Below are 16,275 nucleotides of genomic sequence, written 5' to 3' on the forward strand. Positions count from 1 at the left end.
AAATAAATCACATATGCTACATGCTGCTCTGTTCGTTAATATTTTGAATGATTGTGTTCAGAAGCCTCTTGCTAAGGATAAAAGTCAAGGTGGATCACCCTGACCAGATGTCCAGCGGATATAATCATACTTTCTGGCTTTTAAACTCTTGGTATGATGCAATTAGCATATTATTCTCCCCACGTCATGTAAGGTTAATAATTTTCATTCTAGAACCTTCACATGAATGGTTTTAACACTAAATTATAAGTATGAAAATGAATATAAACCAGAATCAAGTATTGTTACCCCTTAAAGGCTACATAATTGCTGGAATATATTACTTTCAATATGCAAGGAAAATCTGCATTGGATATATTTCACAAGGCTCGTGTCTTAATTTGATCAGCGTGAGGCAATCAGAGGCTTGAAATCCATATTAAAAGTGGAGCATGATAGCAAGGTTATTCAAGATCATAGAATTTTAAGAGTGTAGTTGAACAAGAATAGCAACCTTCATTTAATGAAAACTGACATTTATTTTGAAATAATGTATGTTAAACCACGATACTGATGACATGATGGCATTTAAAATAAGAGAAAAAAATATAGCTTGACAGATTCATATCCTAAATGTCAACTTAATTGTATCTGTAAGTGATAAAACAAATCTGGACAATGGGTATGAAACACAAAAGAGATGGTAGCTGATGGATACTTAAACATGACAATATGTAGATACAAAAAACTGAAAATAGGTCATTACAGTAAAATTCAGATTTTATAATTACAAGCAACCACATTTCTGTATAGATTAAATAAAAATCTAAAAAATTGCATGATGTGAAAAATCTTTGTTTTTTTTTTTTTTTTACAATGCAATTATTGCATTACACTGATGCTGTCAGTAAAACCTGAACAGTTGACAGTTTTAGTGTAGTGAAGTAGTCCATGCCCATCATATCTCTTCAGTCCAAGAAAAAAATATTATTGAATTGTGTTGCACACAGCCTTTTCACTTCCTCTGTAACACAAATAGAATCTTGGTGAGAGTTTACGTCAACAGAAATGTTTTTAATACGCTAACTTATAAATTAACTAAACAATTTAGATTAAAAGTTAACTAGTAGATTTTAATAACTTCATACCATTATATCACCTCAATGTGATAATTAGTTAATCTTTACATACCATTCACTTCAATGAGGTTGGCATTCTTCTGGTTCAAAATGACGTACAGCTCCCTCTGATCAGACTTCTTTCCAACAACCCAGTAATCGGTCATCGCTTTAACAATGATTTCCTCGTCCTCATCGACCCTACAAAACACGCACAGACACTGTCTCATTCACTAACCGTGTGGCCTTATAAACATGTTAAAATTCAACTTTATACATAGATATTTAATCTTAAAATCATACACACAAACACATACAGAGAGAGAGAGAAAGAAGTAGAAAAGAGCGGTATAGTTCAACCTGCTTTTTTTACTGCTATTGCTGCATGTCTTTAGAGACTGTTGTACAGAAACCCCTTATAAGGAAATGGTTTAGGCATGCTTTATGCAAATTAGTAACCTTGAGCATGTGGTCACTCATTTAGAATACCCTAAATTCATTAACATTGCGAGTTTAAGAAAAAAAAAACTGTTTTGAATTAAGCTGAAATCTATTTTGAGAAATTCTCATGTGCATACAATGACGGATAATCCACACAATTATTAGTGAATGAAACCTGCTGTCTCAATACATACTAATATTTCACCAGAAAATAAACATTATTTGGGTCAATGAAATGGCGCTAATTTTTTGTCCTTTTTGTCCTTTACAAAATGTAATTCAAACATACAATGACTTCAATACTCCTCTTCAATTGATCAGCGGCACTGCTTACCGTGCAAAATCGCAGTTGATGTCTCCAAGGATTTTCATGAGGTCTGGATGGACAGAGGTGAGGGACACGCTGGCCGTCTTGCGCATGTGGATGGTGCTTTTCTCAGCCAAGTTCATATGGTTGAAGTAGATGAACTTAAATTGAGGCTCCTTCTCTGGCCTACAACAACAGTTTTGAGAGAATTAGTGAAGCCGAGGTGCAGTATTCCCTCCCAGTGTAACATGCATGGAAGAATAAAAGCTGTTATGTGTCTTTAAAGTGTGAAAAGTGGCAAAAAAAACTATTTACAATGCCTTTATGATATCATTTAGCAGTTGAAGTGAAGCTCTGGAGTAATACTGACCCTGATATCCTTCGGTTGATGTTGTACTGCTCACATATGTCAGAGGCCAGCAGGGTGAGTTGGGGACCAACCAGGCTGTCTAGTTGTTCACACAACTCACGACTCAAATCCACTGCTGCTACAAGCACAAAGGGAAGCAGGATTTAAAAGAACAGTTAACATTTGACTAATTTCTTGATAATATGATTACTAAGTGAACTGTTAACAAAACAAGAACAAAAAATTTGTTACAATTACTTAAAGGGGTCATATGATGCGATTTCAAGTTAAGAAAGAAGGCGTGGTTTCAGTAACCGCAGTTAGTGTTGATCCAGCCATGTCAGGGAGACGCTGTGTGTTTCTAGGCGAAAGCAAAAGCACTTTATTTGGCCTTCCGAAAATAATGATCTTTAAAAAAGCATCATATGACCCCTTTAAGAGCAGACACTTACCATTTACCATGAAGCATACAGCTGCACTCATTGCCTGGATAAGGAATAACATTTACGTAATTATTATTATTATTAATAACAACAATTTACTTGCTTAAAAACATGAATGTTAGGTAATCAAAGTCAATCAGTCTGTTAAGCTCATAGATTAAAATGCATAAAGAATCACACCGAGTTTGAAGTTTTCTCTCACCTTGTAAACGATCAAATGTAGCTCCTCGTAACTGTCCTCTGTGTTCACAAATATCTTGGGAAATCTGAATTTTGCATCTGGATCTTTAAGATTTGCTGGTCCTGTTAAAAATCTGTTTCCATAACATAACATAAGATATCAGTACAACTCTGGACGTTTCATGCATAATACAAATATTCACATGACCTCTTAAAGCGGCACCAAAATCCACAATCCACAAACATCTCTTTCAGATGATGAATAATCTGTGATTATCTCCCAGGCCTCTGAATAAGTGCCAAGTCACAGTTCTCAGTGCTTACAGTTTGCTACCAGCTACTCTGTCCTGCTAAACTCCAGGGGGCAGCCCGGGCCTCATGAGTCACAGCCGACCCTCTGAAGATTACGCTCCCATTACCCACCGAACACATACAAACAAAGAAGCTCTGCCAATTATTCATCAGTCTCTCCTTGATTGATCTCAATAATCTATAAATCTTATTGCAATCAATCGAACGTGAACCCTTTGTGCCATCATCCACTCGCTGAACAATCAGACAGGCTACTACTGTGAAGTCTGTTGGGCTTATTGTTTTCTCTTTGCCACTAAAGCAATTAAATTACCCTTGTGCAATCTGATATTTGGCAGTGTTGGTTGATCTGTGTTGTCTTAGCGCTGCACTTGGCTGCTTGTGTTCCTGAAGCATGGAGCCCAAGCAAACAGGCAGAAGGCCAAGAGCGCACTGTTTCAGCCCTGAGTTCAAAGCAGGAAATATTTGGATACTTGCCTCCCGTAGTGCAACAGATTCCCAGCCACCTCTGGCCTGAGTGGAGAGTCTCTTCCTGCAAGCTGCCGAATGTTTGCGCACACACACACACACACACACACACACACACACACACACACACACAGATCATTCATTAACACAGCTGTAGACGGCACATGACTTTGGAGCACATTCCAAAAACACACACTGAATTATTATGGCATGACATCAGTTACACTATGTCTACATTCAAAGTGATTGTATCCCACTATATATTCAACTGAAATTCAATGGTATAAAAATCAAATTTGCACAAAATTCACACACTATTTTAAAATAGCAAAATCATGTCATGCATACTGTTAGAAACTGTATACATACAGTAATACACAAGTGTATTAGTAGGCTAGAGACTATAAAGATAACAAGCTGGCTTTGCTGTAACAATCAGACATTTGTTTATATATAATTAATTTTGATTTCAAATAAATGCTGATTAGTATAACTTTTATACTAATATAGTATAACTTTTTACAGTATAACTTTTAATAACTTTTTTCTTAAAACAAAAAGAACTGAACATTTAAATACAATAGAGAAATACACAAAAAATGTATAAAGTAAACAAATGTTTCAAACAGATTAAAGTGCAAAAGAATTATAAAGAAAAATAGTTACAACTTTTGATTTTAACAATGCGTTATTAAATGCTGAAATTAACTAAGGTTAACAAATGCCCCGCCTTTCTGAAACGCATCGATTTTTACAAAGCTCATCGGTCTGAAAAGCGAGGTGTGCTCTGATTGGCCATTGCAACTTTACAGATCTTCTTTATGCACCAAGAGCTTGTAACACTCCAAAGAGAAAGGAAAAATTGAAGTCGCATCATATGACCCCTTTAAAAAATGTCCTGGCTCTTCCAAGCTTTAAAATGGCAGTGAATGGTGGTTGAGATTTTGAAGCCCATAAAAGTGTGTCCATCCATCATAAAAAGTTCTCCACACAGCTATGGGGGTTAATAAAGGCCTTCTGAAGCGTAAGAAAAGAATTTGTGTAAGAAAAATATTAAACCGTATTAAATCGTAAATATAAACTATAATCACTAGATTCCGCTAACTGTTGTACGCGCGTTCACGAGAGAGTGGCATTCCAGCGTATGACTCAGGACATAGGCGAAACAAAACACCGGTCATGAATAAGTATAAAAATAAGATTTGTAAAGGAAAATGAATGAACCCCCTGGAGCCTTTTTATTAACCCTGGAGCACTTTTTATGATGGATGGATGCACTTTTTTGGGCTTCAAAATCTCGACCACTGCCATTATAAAGCTCGGAAGAGCCAGGAAATTTTAAAAAATAACTCCAATTGCATTCGTCTAAAAGAAGAAAGTCATATACACCTAGGATGGCTTGAGGGTGAGTAAATCATTTTTGGGTGAACTATCCCTTTAATGTAAATTTTGACCGAACAATACATCTTTGACGCAGCATACAGCGGTGTTTTTAACCAGTTGATGAGAAAAGTAATCTTAAAATGCATTAAAAAAAAATCTTAATTTGTAATAAATAATTATTCACTGTACTTTTAAGTGTCTAATGCTGATACATTTTTTGAATTTTCTATTCATCAAGGAATCCTGATAAAGAAGTATCACGGTTTGCACAAAAATATTGAGCAGCACAACTATTTTCAACATTTATAAGAATAAGTCTCTTGAGCACAAATCAGCATATTAGAATTGTTTCTGAAGGGATCATGTGATCACAGAAATAAAATATATTTTAAAATGTTTAAATAGAAAACTTCATAAATAAAATAACATTTAAATTTCAATAATATTTCAGAACATAACTGTTTTACTGTATGCTCAATTCACACAGCATATTTGAGAATAAAAAAAAATGTAATAATAAAAGACAGATAGGGAATTCAAATATCTAAAAAATGGGGGCAATTTAGTTTTTAATTTTGATACATTCAAATGCACCTCTAGTGTCTACTGTATAAACAGTGTTAGACTAGGGTAAAAAGGGGAAATTAGTAAAACGGCTTTTCTATCAAAGCCTTTGTGTCTAGGGCTTACACATTTACAATATAACAGTACAATGTACTAATGTGGTCTCACCTCGGGTTCAGTGTGCCGCGGGAACAGCGAGGTCGTCAGGTATTTGTACAGAATTTGCATGTCATCCTGCTCTAGACCACTCCTACAAAATACAGCACAGAACTTAAGACTAAAGCTCAGACAAACTTGCACATTCGAACACAAGAAAGTGTTTCAATATTAATGTTAATTGTTTAAATTTCTTGTGCCTTACAAAACTGATAATATGTTATCATGAGACACTTTAATTTAAACAAGTAATAAGACAAACAACATTCAACAGGCATAAACACAGGCACTTCTGTGAAAGCAATTTTTGTAAACAAGATATGAAAGTCATGTTGTGAATTCAACAGAGAATTAAAAGTCATATTTTAAGTCTATCTGGATCCCTGTGCCAGACAGTTTGAGATTAAGAAGCTTTGGCTGTGCCGCTTTATTGAGTCCCTGCAGTCTCATCTCTCAGACTTCATGTACTCTACGGCACTCAGTTATTTAAGGTAAACCCTCATTCATATCAAGCATTTGCAGTAGGAATGATGTTTCTAAAGGTTGCAGAAGGGTTCAAAATTATAATTCAATGTAATTCAATTAAAATAAATAAAAAATACAATTTAATGCTACAGTCAACCTACAAGAAATCTCAAATGTGATCGGAATACACATTCATTAATTATTATTAACATAAATGATTATTAACCATAGCTCTTTTCATCCTTTTTTGAACTAGACAGCCCTTCTTCACAATTCACTTTTTATTGTGTGGAAAAGAGCAGTGTGAACATTCTGCTAAATAGTTTCTTTTGTGGTTCACTAAAGAAATAAAGTCATACAGGTTTGGAATGGCGTGAGAGTGAGTTGAAGATGACAGAATTTTCATTTTTTTTGGGTGAAATATCCCTTAAAACAATTGTGAGATGTGTATTGATTGACATTCACCAGATCAGCTGGTCGTTGTAGAGAAAGGCCGTGTATTTGACAAGACTCAGGCTCTCTTCTACTCTATTGACAAAAGACTGGATCTTCAGGTAGGTCATCTTGTCAAGGGGGAAAAAGCTGATTCCCCCGAACACATCCAGCAAGTCACATGACTGGAGATGAAGTGTCTGCAGGTACTAAGGCAAAGCATACAACAACAACAACTTAATGTATTTTTTTTTAAATCTTCTCCAGACTACAGTTACTTTTATAATTCCACAATGATCAGATAAAATAAAAATAATACAGTATTATTAAGTACAGAATAATATCAGGAATGAAATTTTGCCTCTCAAGAAAGGTCCAGAAGAAACTGTACAACAACGCTATGGCCTCAAACATGGATGAAATTACCAAAGCATCCCTGATAAGGCTGACGTAATGTAATTTGACCACTTGACGTCTGGAGATGCAGCCCTGGTGTGACTTTGCTCAGCAGTCAGTCACATTTAACCTGAGGCACAAATTGCACTTTCACTGAGAGCTTCAGGGCTCAGCTCAGGTTAGGGAGGGGGTGACGCGAAGGGTTTCCCTTAACCTAAGCTGAATTATTCAGACAGGTGAGTAAGCATGATGCCCTCAGCAAGGAAATCTGAACCGAAAAACCTAAGACAAACACGGACAAGTAAGATTGTTGGCCTCCATTTCATATATGTGTCTCACACTGACAATTTGTACATATGTGTTGAATATGATAACAGAAATAAAGAATAACCTCACATATCTCTACAATTTTGAACTACTAAATATCTTTGCAATTTATCTCTTTCCTTAAACGTGGAACTTTAATTACAAGTGGTCAGATTGTCAGCGACATCCTTAAAAAGTTCTCATGGCAGGACAACAGTATGACTATAAAGAAAAGCAATATTCAAAGCCTAAAATTAATGGTTATCCCTTTTAAGACATGCATGTACCAAACAGACCAAAGGTATGCACTGTCTACCTTTTATCTGATTGAAGGATTGAGTTCTCTTAATTAATACTTTATTTACCCTGTAAAAGAACTTTTCAAGCTTTTGAATTAGCAGTTCCACTCCACCGGCCTCAAATGCCCTGCTGAATGTGCCGTTGAAGAGCTAAAAATCAACAACAACAACAACAAAACTGTTAGAAACATCAGATGTTTGTAAAAATAATGTGTAAATAATAGATTATTAAAAAATTTGAAATGAGAGAATAGATAAATATAAAGTGTTTACCTTATACATGCTGTAGCACTGTTGTAATACAGACCCATAAACTGAATCCTAGAACACAAAGAGGGGAACAACTCAGTCTACACTACCAATCAAAAGTTTAGAGTTGGTAAGGTTTTTTAAATTAAAGAAGAATTTGAAAGAAGTCTCTTATACTCTGCCTTTTTTTTTTTATTAATAAGATAATGTTAAGAGTTTTCCTTTTAAAATATTTGAAAAAAATTCATTTATATTTCTGTGATGCTATTTCAGCCATTACTCCAGTTATTTTTATTTTTAACAGCATTATAACAAAGGAGTCTAGTTTATTCAATAATCTTAGCTGCATATGTTTCAATGCTCACACTTCGTCTAACCATCACAAATCCAACAAGTGTTATTATACCACAAGCAATAGCAATCAAAAATTATTTGCCATAAACCTTTAATTTCCATAAACATTCCCTCTTATCTCTTATTCATTAAGACAAACATCCCTTCAAACCACACATCATAAGACTAAACAACTGTTAAAAGTAAAAAAAAAACTGTTAGAAAGTCTGTCTTTACTGTCAATTATTTTTTAAATCAGTTTTATGGATTCTTGCTGAATAAAAGTATCTTACTGAGCCAAAACGTTTGAACAGTAGTGCACATCGGCCTGAACATTAATTTTTTGTTCTGTATCAAGGGTGTGTAAAATAAAAAAAAAATGCCTAATTTAAAAATGTTCAACTAGCATTCCATGCATTACTTACAATAATCTCTTCCTCTTGGTATTCTACAGTGGGTGGTTTACCGTCTTTGTTGGGTTTTTCAACCATTGGATTCCGTACAACCTTGAGAGAGGAAGTCAAAGGTGCTAATACATACTTTAGCAGCACTGTGTCAGGCAAGTTTGATTTTATTCTGTCTTCTTTTGGTTAACATTTGGATTTAAACTAAATCTCTACAAAACATCACTGATGCATAGACGTACCATGACCATCCAGTAGTTCTCCTCCGGCTCATGGAAAAACTGTCGGTTCTTCTGAGTGTGGAGAGATTTGGCTGGTTTTGTTGGACAGAAGGTTCTGTAAAAAAGAAAATCTCTGATTTATGCCTGTGTCTCTATGTTTTTTTTTAATCTCACCTTTGATCCCATCATTAGTACAGTGCTAACCTGGTGAACTGAACGATGGCCTCACAGAGTCCAACATTGCGAATCTTTTCGTTCTTCTCTATTTCAATAGGGTGGTAAAACAAGATTTTCTTTTCCTCCTACAAAGTACAATAACAGCCCTATAAACATACAATTAACATATAATAATCAAAACGTGACTTCTACCTGCATTTGTTCATCTTTCAGATTATTACCATGCCCAGACAGATTCTGCAGACATTTTGTACATTTGCTGTGGAGATTTTGATGATTTTTTTTTTTTGTGTAGTGGCTTTATACATGGAAAAATGCATTACATGTAGCTGAGAGCACTACATTTTTACACCTTCTGTGGCCTCACAATATGCAAAACAATTAGACTAGTTAAATAAACAGGATTTACCTCCCCCTCACGTGGTCCAAACTTAGGGTTATAGATGAAAAAACTTAGCAAAGATGGTGTGTACTGTTTCTCTTGCATTCCAGATGCCATTCTTGGGCTTTTGAGAAGATGATATAAGGTGGGAATAGAAAGCAGAAAATGAACACATCACGTCTGATTTAAAAAATAATTCATATTTAGACCTCAAAGACGGCGTCATTGATGAAAATACCTGATCATCAGCATTAGTGTGGTCTGTCTCTACGGTTCCCTCTTTTTTCATTGAGTTTGACGTGCATGCCTTTGATCTGTAAACAGAATAAACTTTATTGGGACTGAAGTCAAAGGACACAGTGAAAACATTTTCAAGAATAAACATGAATAGACAACTTTAGATAATGACGATAATCACTTAACTAATTATAGATTATATGCACAAGCTACAATGTAAAGTATGTTCACGGCATTCCTTTATGTAATATTTGTAGACATGCACAAGTTAGCTATTCATTACCTGCACATTTGAGCTTATGGACTATAGTTAAATTTAATATAATTGTTTAAATTATGTAATTTAATTGTTTAGTTTAAGATTATGAGAAAAGCGAATAAACTGTGGCTAAACTGCCTTCTTTTCTACTTTTGAGAAAAACTGCTGATAAAAAGTAGTTAGATGCTTCTTAGACTAGTGAACAAGACAAACAGATACTGAGGCAAATAAACAAAAAAGGAACCAAAAGCATTTCACTTTCCATGAAGACAGTGACGGTGATCAGACAAATTAGACCATTACTTAAAAGCTAGCTGGTTAGCTACACCATTAATCCGACTGTTTCATGTCGCGTTTCAAAAGCAACAACTATCATAAAGGGTGTTCAACAAACTGGTGCTTACCTGTTACAGCATGACAACGGAAACAAAGTGCTTGATTTGTTATCTCATGGGGGAAAACAGAGCTGAGATCAATGAAAAAGATGCACCTCCTGCTCTTGACAGTCGCTTGTGTGTGTTACAATCGGATCCGATCGGGTAGATTTCATCCACAGTTCCGTTTCACTATTAGTCCTGTAACTCAGTAATTCCCCCATCAAAACGTTTTACGTATAAAGAAATGAATAGTACAGTGAAAATTGTAAAACTACGTAGGCTTACATGAGATGAAGATTATATTATGTCATAGTCCTGTCATAGGATTGTACCTATTTTGAGAGTCTTGTGACACTTGTTAACTGTTGTTTCCCAGTTCTCACAAAAATGTATTCAAATGATTTTCAGACCATGCCAGTCAAATTATCAAGCAGGCATTTTGTTTTCAAAACCAATTGCCGGTAAAGTAAACTGCAGAATGATTACACAGTTTAGGTTACATTTCACGTCCATTGATGATTATTATATTTTTGCTAACAATTTTCTTCAGAAACATCATAAGGAAAAGCAAACTGTAGGCTCACATAAATAATCTGTGCACCATTTCAGTTTTCTTTAAGTTGCCTTTAAACCCGTTTTTACTGTGTGCCTGTAGTGGGTCTCAAGTTCAAAATATTGATAATAATAACAACAATAATAATTAATAATAATAATTCATATTAAATTCAGGGGTGAATTTAGGTACATTTGGATACTTGTTGCCACGGAGATAACTGGGGGAAAATGTCCCAATTAAAATGAATTCATCCGATTTTTTTAAGTGTAATTTTCTGGAAATTAAGAAAATACTAATACTTTTCAAATATTTTTCTCACGTCCGCAAACATTCTGACAACTAGACTATGTCACTTACCGAACAACCAAAAATGGTTTATCACATCGCCATGTGATCAGCATCATATGATGTTATTTTCATGTGGTGGACATTTTGAACACATTTTTGTAAGTATCCTCTTTATTTTTCAATATTTTGTCTACAATAACCTATTGTCAAGACGTATATTAACTGACTGTCAATTTGTCAGCTTGATTGTCAACTCTGTCAACTAAGTTACCCTCAGCCGATTCTTGGAAACCATATTGATTGTGTCCACTGATGATAATGAATTGTTTGTAAATTGCCATAGATTGGTTATCATAATTCATACTGTAATTGAACCTTCTATGTGCCAGCTGAGACTGAGTGTGTGTGTGTGCATGAGCTATCAATATGTGTAATAGTTAACAATATGTCCAGTCAACTGTTACTTTCTTACTTTTTTTTCTTTTTTAAACTCAAAAGCTGTTTCTCATATCCTTTCAGGGTATATTTTATATGCACACAGGTTGGAAGTTTGCATAACATCTCTTAAAATTGCCAAATTTATGTTTAAGGCAGATTTATATATATAAAAATATATATATATATTTCCTGTTCTATAGTAACTGTGCTGAGAATATCACATGGATATCTGCTGTAACCGTGGCAGTGGGTGCGGATATTGGCTTGTAAATGGAAAGTTGCAAGTGAAACAATACTAACATTTGAACATGTTACCTCTGGCTGAATAATATGGAGGATAATCTTCGTAGCATAATTGCAGTGTAAACTCCCCCATTAGTTGTTTGTTAAATCTAACATATTGGGTCATGCATGCACACTGGGATTATCTTGGTGGAGTTGATGCCATTAAGGCACATGTTTGCCTGGCTCATTTTGGTCTCTGGTTTCACTGCAGAAAAGGGATAATCTGAAGCCAGGATTGATGCACCATTTTGAATTCCATTGTTCTAATGGGCTAAACGGTAACCTGAGCGGGATATCCTTGCCATTCAGTATTGAGAGTGTTCAGTATCTTCATTGAAATGTATACCCAATCTCAATGTCTGTACCTTTTGTGCCTACTTAGTCTGCTTTACATTTGAACTCCCTTGTTTTAAGGCTTTGGTTACATCTAGGATTTCAAGGTTTATATTCTGCGGTGAGCTATTTTGTATTTATTGATTAGAATGACGAATGAATAAAATGCACTGCTTGCAAATATAAACAAAGGACCAAATGAAATAACTTGACTAAAATCTATGTATATTAGATGCTATGACATCTTCATCCATGCTGCTAGAACCACACATTTGTGAAATATTACAATGAATATCAAATGTAAAATTTTGATTTCTTTGAAGGTGCATTCATTTGTTTTTATTATTATTGCACTTAAAAAGGTTTGCTGAGAACATCAGGTGCATCTGACATATTGGTCACCGTAACAATCTAAAGTAAGTCAAGTAAAGTTACCTTCTTTTGGTATTTAAACTACTGAGGACATTAGAACATTCTGCATTTACTTGTAACTTCAATCATTCACAGCACATATCTCTATCCACTGCAGACATATTCTATTACATGCAGTGTGTAAAATAGCAATGTTGAAATGTGTTTAACTTGCTTTCTATGAGATCAAGATTGGCTTTACTTTACTGTTTTTTACCCATTTTGTGGTAGTTATAAGTTTTGTCAGGGTCATGGAATGTTACAGTCCACTTTCAGAGGTTTTTCAGATGTACTGCATATGAAGTAAAAGTACATTTTCTTTGTTTTGTGCTTATGTGTAGTGTGCAAATTAATAAATTGTAGCTCAAAGCTAAACATAAGACAGTAGAAATAGTATCAGTAGAAATAGTTTCCAGTTTATGCACACATAAGTCACATGCTGGTGGTTGTCTTGTAAAGAAAAGCTGCAACTTGTATGCAAATATCACAGAATCCACTGTATCAACATACCTGTATGTATATCTTAAATTATATGTGCATTAATATAAGCAGATTTAAAACACAGTAAACCAGATGCATCGGTTTAGTGACTTTTATTTTCCCTGAACAGTTTTGTCATTGGTCATTTGGGGTGAATGTGGGACAACAAAACAAGACACAAGTATTCAAAAGTCAAGTACATTTACTTTATGTGCTGATTCTTCTTTTTTTGAAAAGAAATCAGGTGTAAAAAGTCAAATGAAAGATGGGGTTTCAGTGCTTACAGCTGAGGGAGTCTTTCAGGATAACACCATAGTCTGGAACTCTGTAGAGAAAGAGGAACATCAGAAATTTAGACTATGATATTATAATAAACTGATTTAACAAGATTAGTCCAAAACAAAACTTTTCTGTATAGCTCTCACATGTGTTTCAACATGTGCTAAAGAGGTGATTGATCAGTTTAAACAAAAATTCAATGAATAAGGCAAAAATAAGGAGACAATTTTACTCTGAGCTCTTTTTCTCAGTAATTTGCCTGCAGCTTTTCGACTTTGTATTGTCTCAGACAGTGTGTGCATGACTGTTACTCAGGATTGAAATAATAATTTGAGGTGACCCTGATCTTTGATCCTCTTATGCAATGCAGAGATAGATTTTTTTTCACTAAAGTTTCCATAATCTAAGACAGCTATTAAATCTTAGCACATCTTTGAGTAATGATCAGAGAAAATGACATAACAGACAAGCAAAGGACATAAAATGGCAAAAACAATTCTCACCATTTAAAGGGACATAAATCTGAAATCTTATTACTGTAACTGTGCATACAAAATGGTAGAACATGTAGATGCATAAAACACAATAAATAAGAAAAGAATAAAAAAACAACAACACAATCTACTGAGAAAACATTACCGTCTACTCCAATTCGGCCATCGCTATCATCATCTGCAGCTGTAAGGAGGCTCTTAATCTCCTTTTCTGTCAGGGTTCGCGCCCCTGGGAAAAATCGCTGGAGAAAGAACCTGATTCACACAAATCCATTGATGAGAAGAATGAAGTGCTGCACAGCCGTTGTCACTGAACTGTGACTCTCCTAATTCAAGCAGCTCAGCATTTTAGCCCATTTGTCATTTTAGATATTTTTCTACGCATCCGTTTGTTTCAGCCACATACAGCTGAACTCATCAATCAAATGATCAAATATGATCTCTTTCACCTGTCCCGGCTATAATGTGAGCTAAAAATGAAACCCTTCAAAAGACTGTTGTGAATGTCATCTCTCCAGCTCTGGGTTCTAGTTCTGCTGATGTCATTACATAATGCAGATAAATCACATAAAGCAGGGACAGAAAAAAACAAACATAATGACAGCATCTCCATGGATTACATTTGAAAAGGACTTAGTTTAAATGGAACTCTGGTATTATCAGGTAAGACATGGACATTTAATGTAAAGCTTTAACAGAAGTAATTCTCTTTATGCACCGGATTTCATGTATGTCTATTACGAGCATAGTATTTTTAGCATTAGATGTTCTCCGATCACACTGAACAACAAGGCAACATATTGAAGCTGTAAAAGCTCTAGGAACTGTGCCTCGAGTAACATGAAATCACAACAACATAGTCTATGGTTTTGTATCTGTAGATTTTGTGGCTTTTAGAGCGTTAGCAATCATTGAAATCACATCACATCATTGTTTGTGATGTATTACACATGAATTTAAAGTAATACCAGCCAAATTGACATACTTGAGCTCAGCCTCCTCAATAAATCCACTGTTATCCTCATCTATGATGCAGAAGACATCCTTCACCTCTTGGGGACTTTTCTGGCTCAGGCCACAAAGTTGGAAGAACTTTTTATAACAGAAGGAGTCTGGAGCTGTTGGAGAAAAAGCAACATGAGAATTATTGTCATCATTGTCTCAACACGAGACAATTAAAATGTGTTTATCATTATTGTTATTATTTATCATTATTACATTATTTAGTAGATACCTTGGCAGTCTTTGACAGCATTTTCAATAGCATCAGCTGAGAGGATGGATGTAAGTGACATTTTCACAACTGTCGGAGAAAAAGCATTATTTTTTTCCCTTTATATTGTGTTATATATTTATTTTGTTAATCTTTATTAATTTATTGCTAAAATTATTCTAATTGTGTATTTGTACACATTTGTGTGTATATATATATATATATATATAGAGATGAAATAGAAATGAAATAGATTCAAATAATTTAATTCAAATTAATTAAATTCACATAAATTAGAGCAACATCAAAATTAAAGAGACATTAAATGTGCAGATAATTTGTAACATTTCCAAATCATCTTCACGCATTTTTACACTACAATATCCTATTCTCATCTATATTCTGTCACTCTCCTATTGCTGAAATAAAAGACTTCGAACTTTAAACGAATTTAGGAAAAATCCAAAACACATGTACAGATAGCCGGGACCATGGTGATAAAGTATAACAGTTTCTATGTGATATTTGATGGTAAGCAGAAAGCAGCTTCTGACCTGTGAAGATTTCTCCTCGCGCTGATGCAGAGAGGTAAGGCTGTGTGATTGCGCCTCTCATCCACGGACAACTTATATATATATGTACATGCTAATGGGACGGACAATGAGAGGTGCTTGGGTTACCTGTGCGTGTATCAAATTCGTGTTGCAAGGCTCGACTTTAATTTCTTGCCTAACTAATTATCCTTTACTATTTAAATGAGCCTCGGACCGAATGCACACACAGACAGGTACCTGCACTTCGCCCTTAATATTGTGCGTACTTGATTGGAAAAAAACGCTCCGTGTGTGTGTGTGTGTGTGTGTGTGAGAGAGAGAGAGAGTGTGAGTTCGTGTTGCAAGGCTCGACTTTAATTTCTTGCCTAACTAATTATCCTTTACTATTTAAATGAGCCTCGGACCGAATGCACACACAGACAGGTACCTGCACTTCGCCCTTAATATTGTGCGTACTTGATTGGAAAAAAACGCTCCGTGTGTGTGTGTGTGTGTGTGTGTGTGTGTGTGTGTGTGTGAGAGAGAGAGAGAGTGTGAGTGTGTCCCAAGGGTGCTGTTGTGTAGATATATATATATATATATATACGTATGCTAGTTTAACTAGAAAAATAAATATTCATGTATGCTAGTGTTTTAGGCTTATATTGGACCTAATATATAGGTACATAAAGACATAAATATATGTGTAAACAATGATTTTAGCAATT

General features: G+C 34.9%; 2 protein-coding genes across 3 annotated transcripts; both read right to left on the reverse strand.

The window, feature by feature from the left end:
- Positions 1-634: 634 nt before the first annotated feature.
- Positions 635-10,415, reverse strand: LOC107699864 (vacuolar fusion protein CCZ1 homolog). 2 transcript variants are annotated; one of them, XM_016501273.1, is made up of 17 exons: positions 10,265-10,415; positions 9,603-9,678; positions 9,392-9,488; positions 9,010-9,107; positions 8,827-8,920; positions 8,606-8,686; positions 7,872-7,919; positions 7,665-7,748; positions 6,631-6,806; positions 5,713-5,794; positions 3,607-3,668; positions 2,840-2,951; positions 2,647-2,680; positions 2,216-2,330; positions 1,873-2,031; positions 1,171-1,298; positions 635-1,003 (listed from the first exon to the last, which is right to left on the reverse strand). In XM_016501273.1, exons 2-17 carry the CDS (start codon positions 9,614-9,616, stop codon positions 948-950), a joined length of 1,440 nt encoding a protein of 479 aa, XP_016356759.1. In that variant the 5' UTR covers positions 9,617-9,678; positions 10,265-10,415; the 3' UTR covers positions 635-947. The 2 variants fall into 2 exon arrangements, with proteins under 2 accessions (XP_016356759.1, XP_016356758.1); XM_016501272.1 differs by having other exon boundaries at positions 636-1,003; positions 2,216-2,333.
- A 2,765-nt stretch (positions 10,416-13,180) lies between these two features.
- Positions 13,181-15,096, reverse strand: LOC107699867 (parvalbumin, thymic CPV3-like). The gene is made up of 4 exons (XM_016501276.1): positions 15,036-15,096; positions 14,787-14,919; positions 13,947-14,056; positions 13,181-13,353 (listed from the first exon to the last, which is right to left on the reverse strand). Exons 1-4 carry the CDS (start codon positions 15,094-15,096, stop codon positions 13,328-13,330), a joined length of 330 nt encoding a protein of 109 aa, XP_016356762.1. The 3' UTR covers positions 13,181-13,327.
- Positions 15,097-16,275: the final 1,179 nt, after the last annotated feature.

Source organism: Sinocyclocheilus anshuiensis, unplaced genomic scaffold (assembly GCF_001515605.1).
Source record: "Sinocyclocheilus anshuiensis isolate Anshui unplaced genomic scaffold, SAMN03320099.WGS_v1.1 scaffold1280, whole genome shotgun sequence".
Classification (NCBI taxonomy): domain Eukaryota; kingdom Metazoa; phylum Chordata; class Actinopteri; order Cypriniformes; family Cyprinidae; genus Sinocyclocheilus; species Sinocyclocheilus anshuiensis.

Coding starts and splice junctions, on each gene's coding strand:
- LOC107699864 (XM_016501272.1), bottom strand. Junction 2,032..2,215: donor ATCAACCGAAGGATATCAGG/GTCAGTATTACT, acceptor CTGTTGTTGTAG/GCCAGAGAAGGAGCCTCAAT. Junction 1,004..1,170: donor CAACCTCATTGAAGTGAATG/GTATGTAAAGAT, acceptor TTTGTGTTACAG/AGGAAGTGAAAAGGCTGTGT.
- LOC107699867 (XM_016501276.1), bottom strand. CDS start 15,096: ATGTCACTTACATCCATCCTCTCAGCTGATGCTATTGAAAATGCTGTC. Junction 14,920..15,035: donor TGCTGTCAAAGACTGCCAAG/GTATCTACTAAA, acceptor TTTCTCCAACAG/CTCCAGACTCCTTCTGTTAT. Junction 13,354..13,946: donor TGGCCGAATTGGAGTAGACG/GTAATGTTTTCT, acceptor CTTTCTCTACAG/AGTTCCAGACTATGGTGTTA.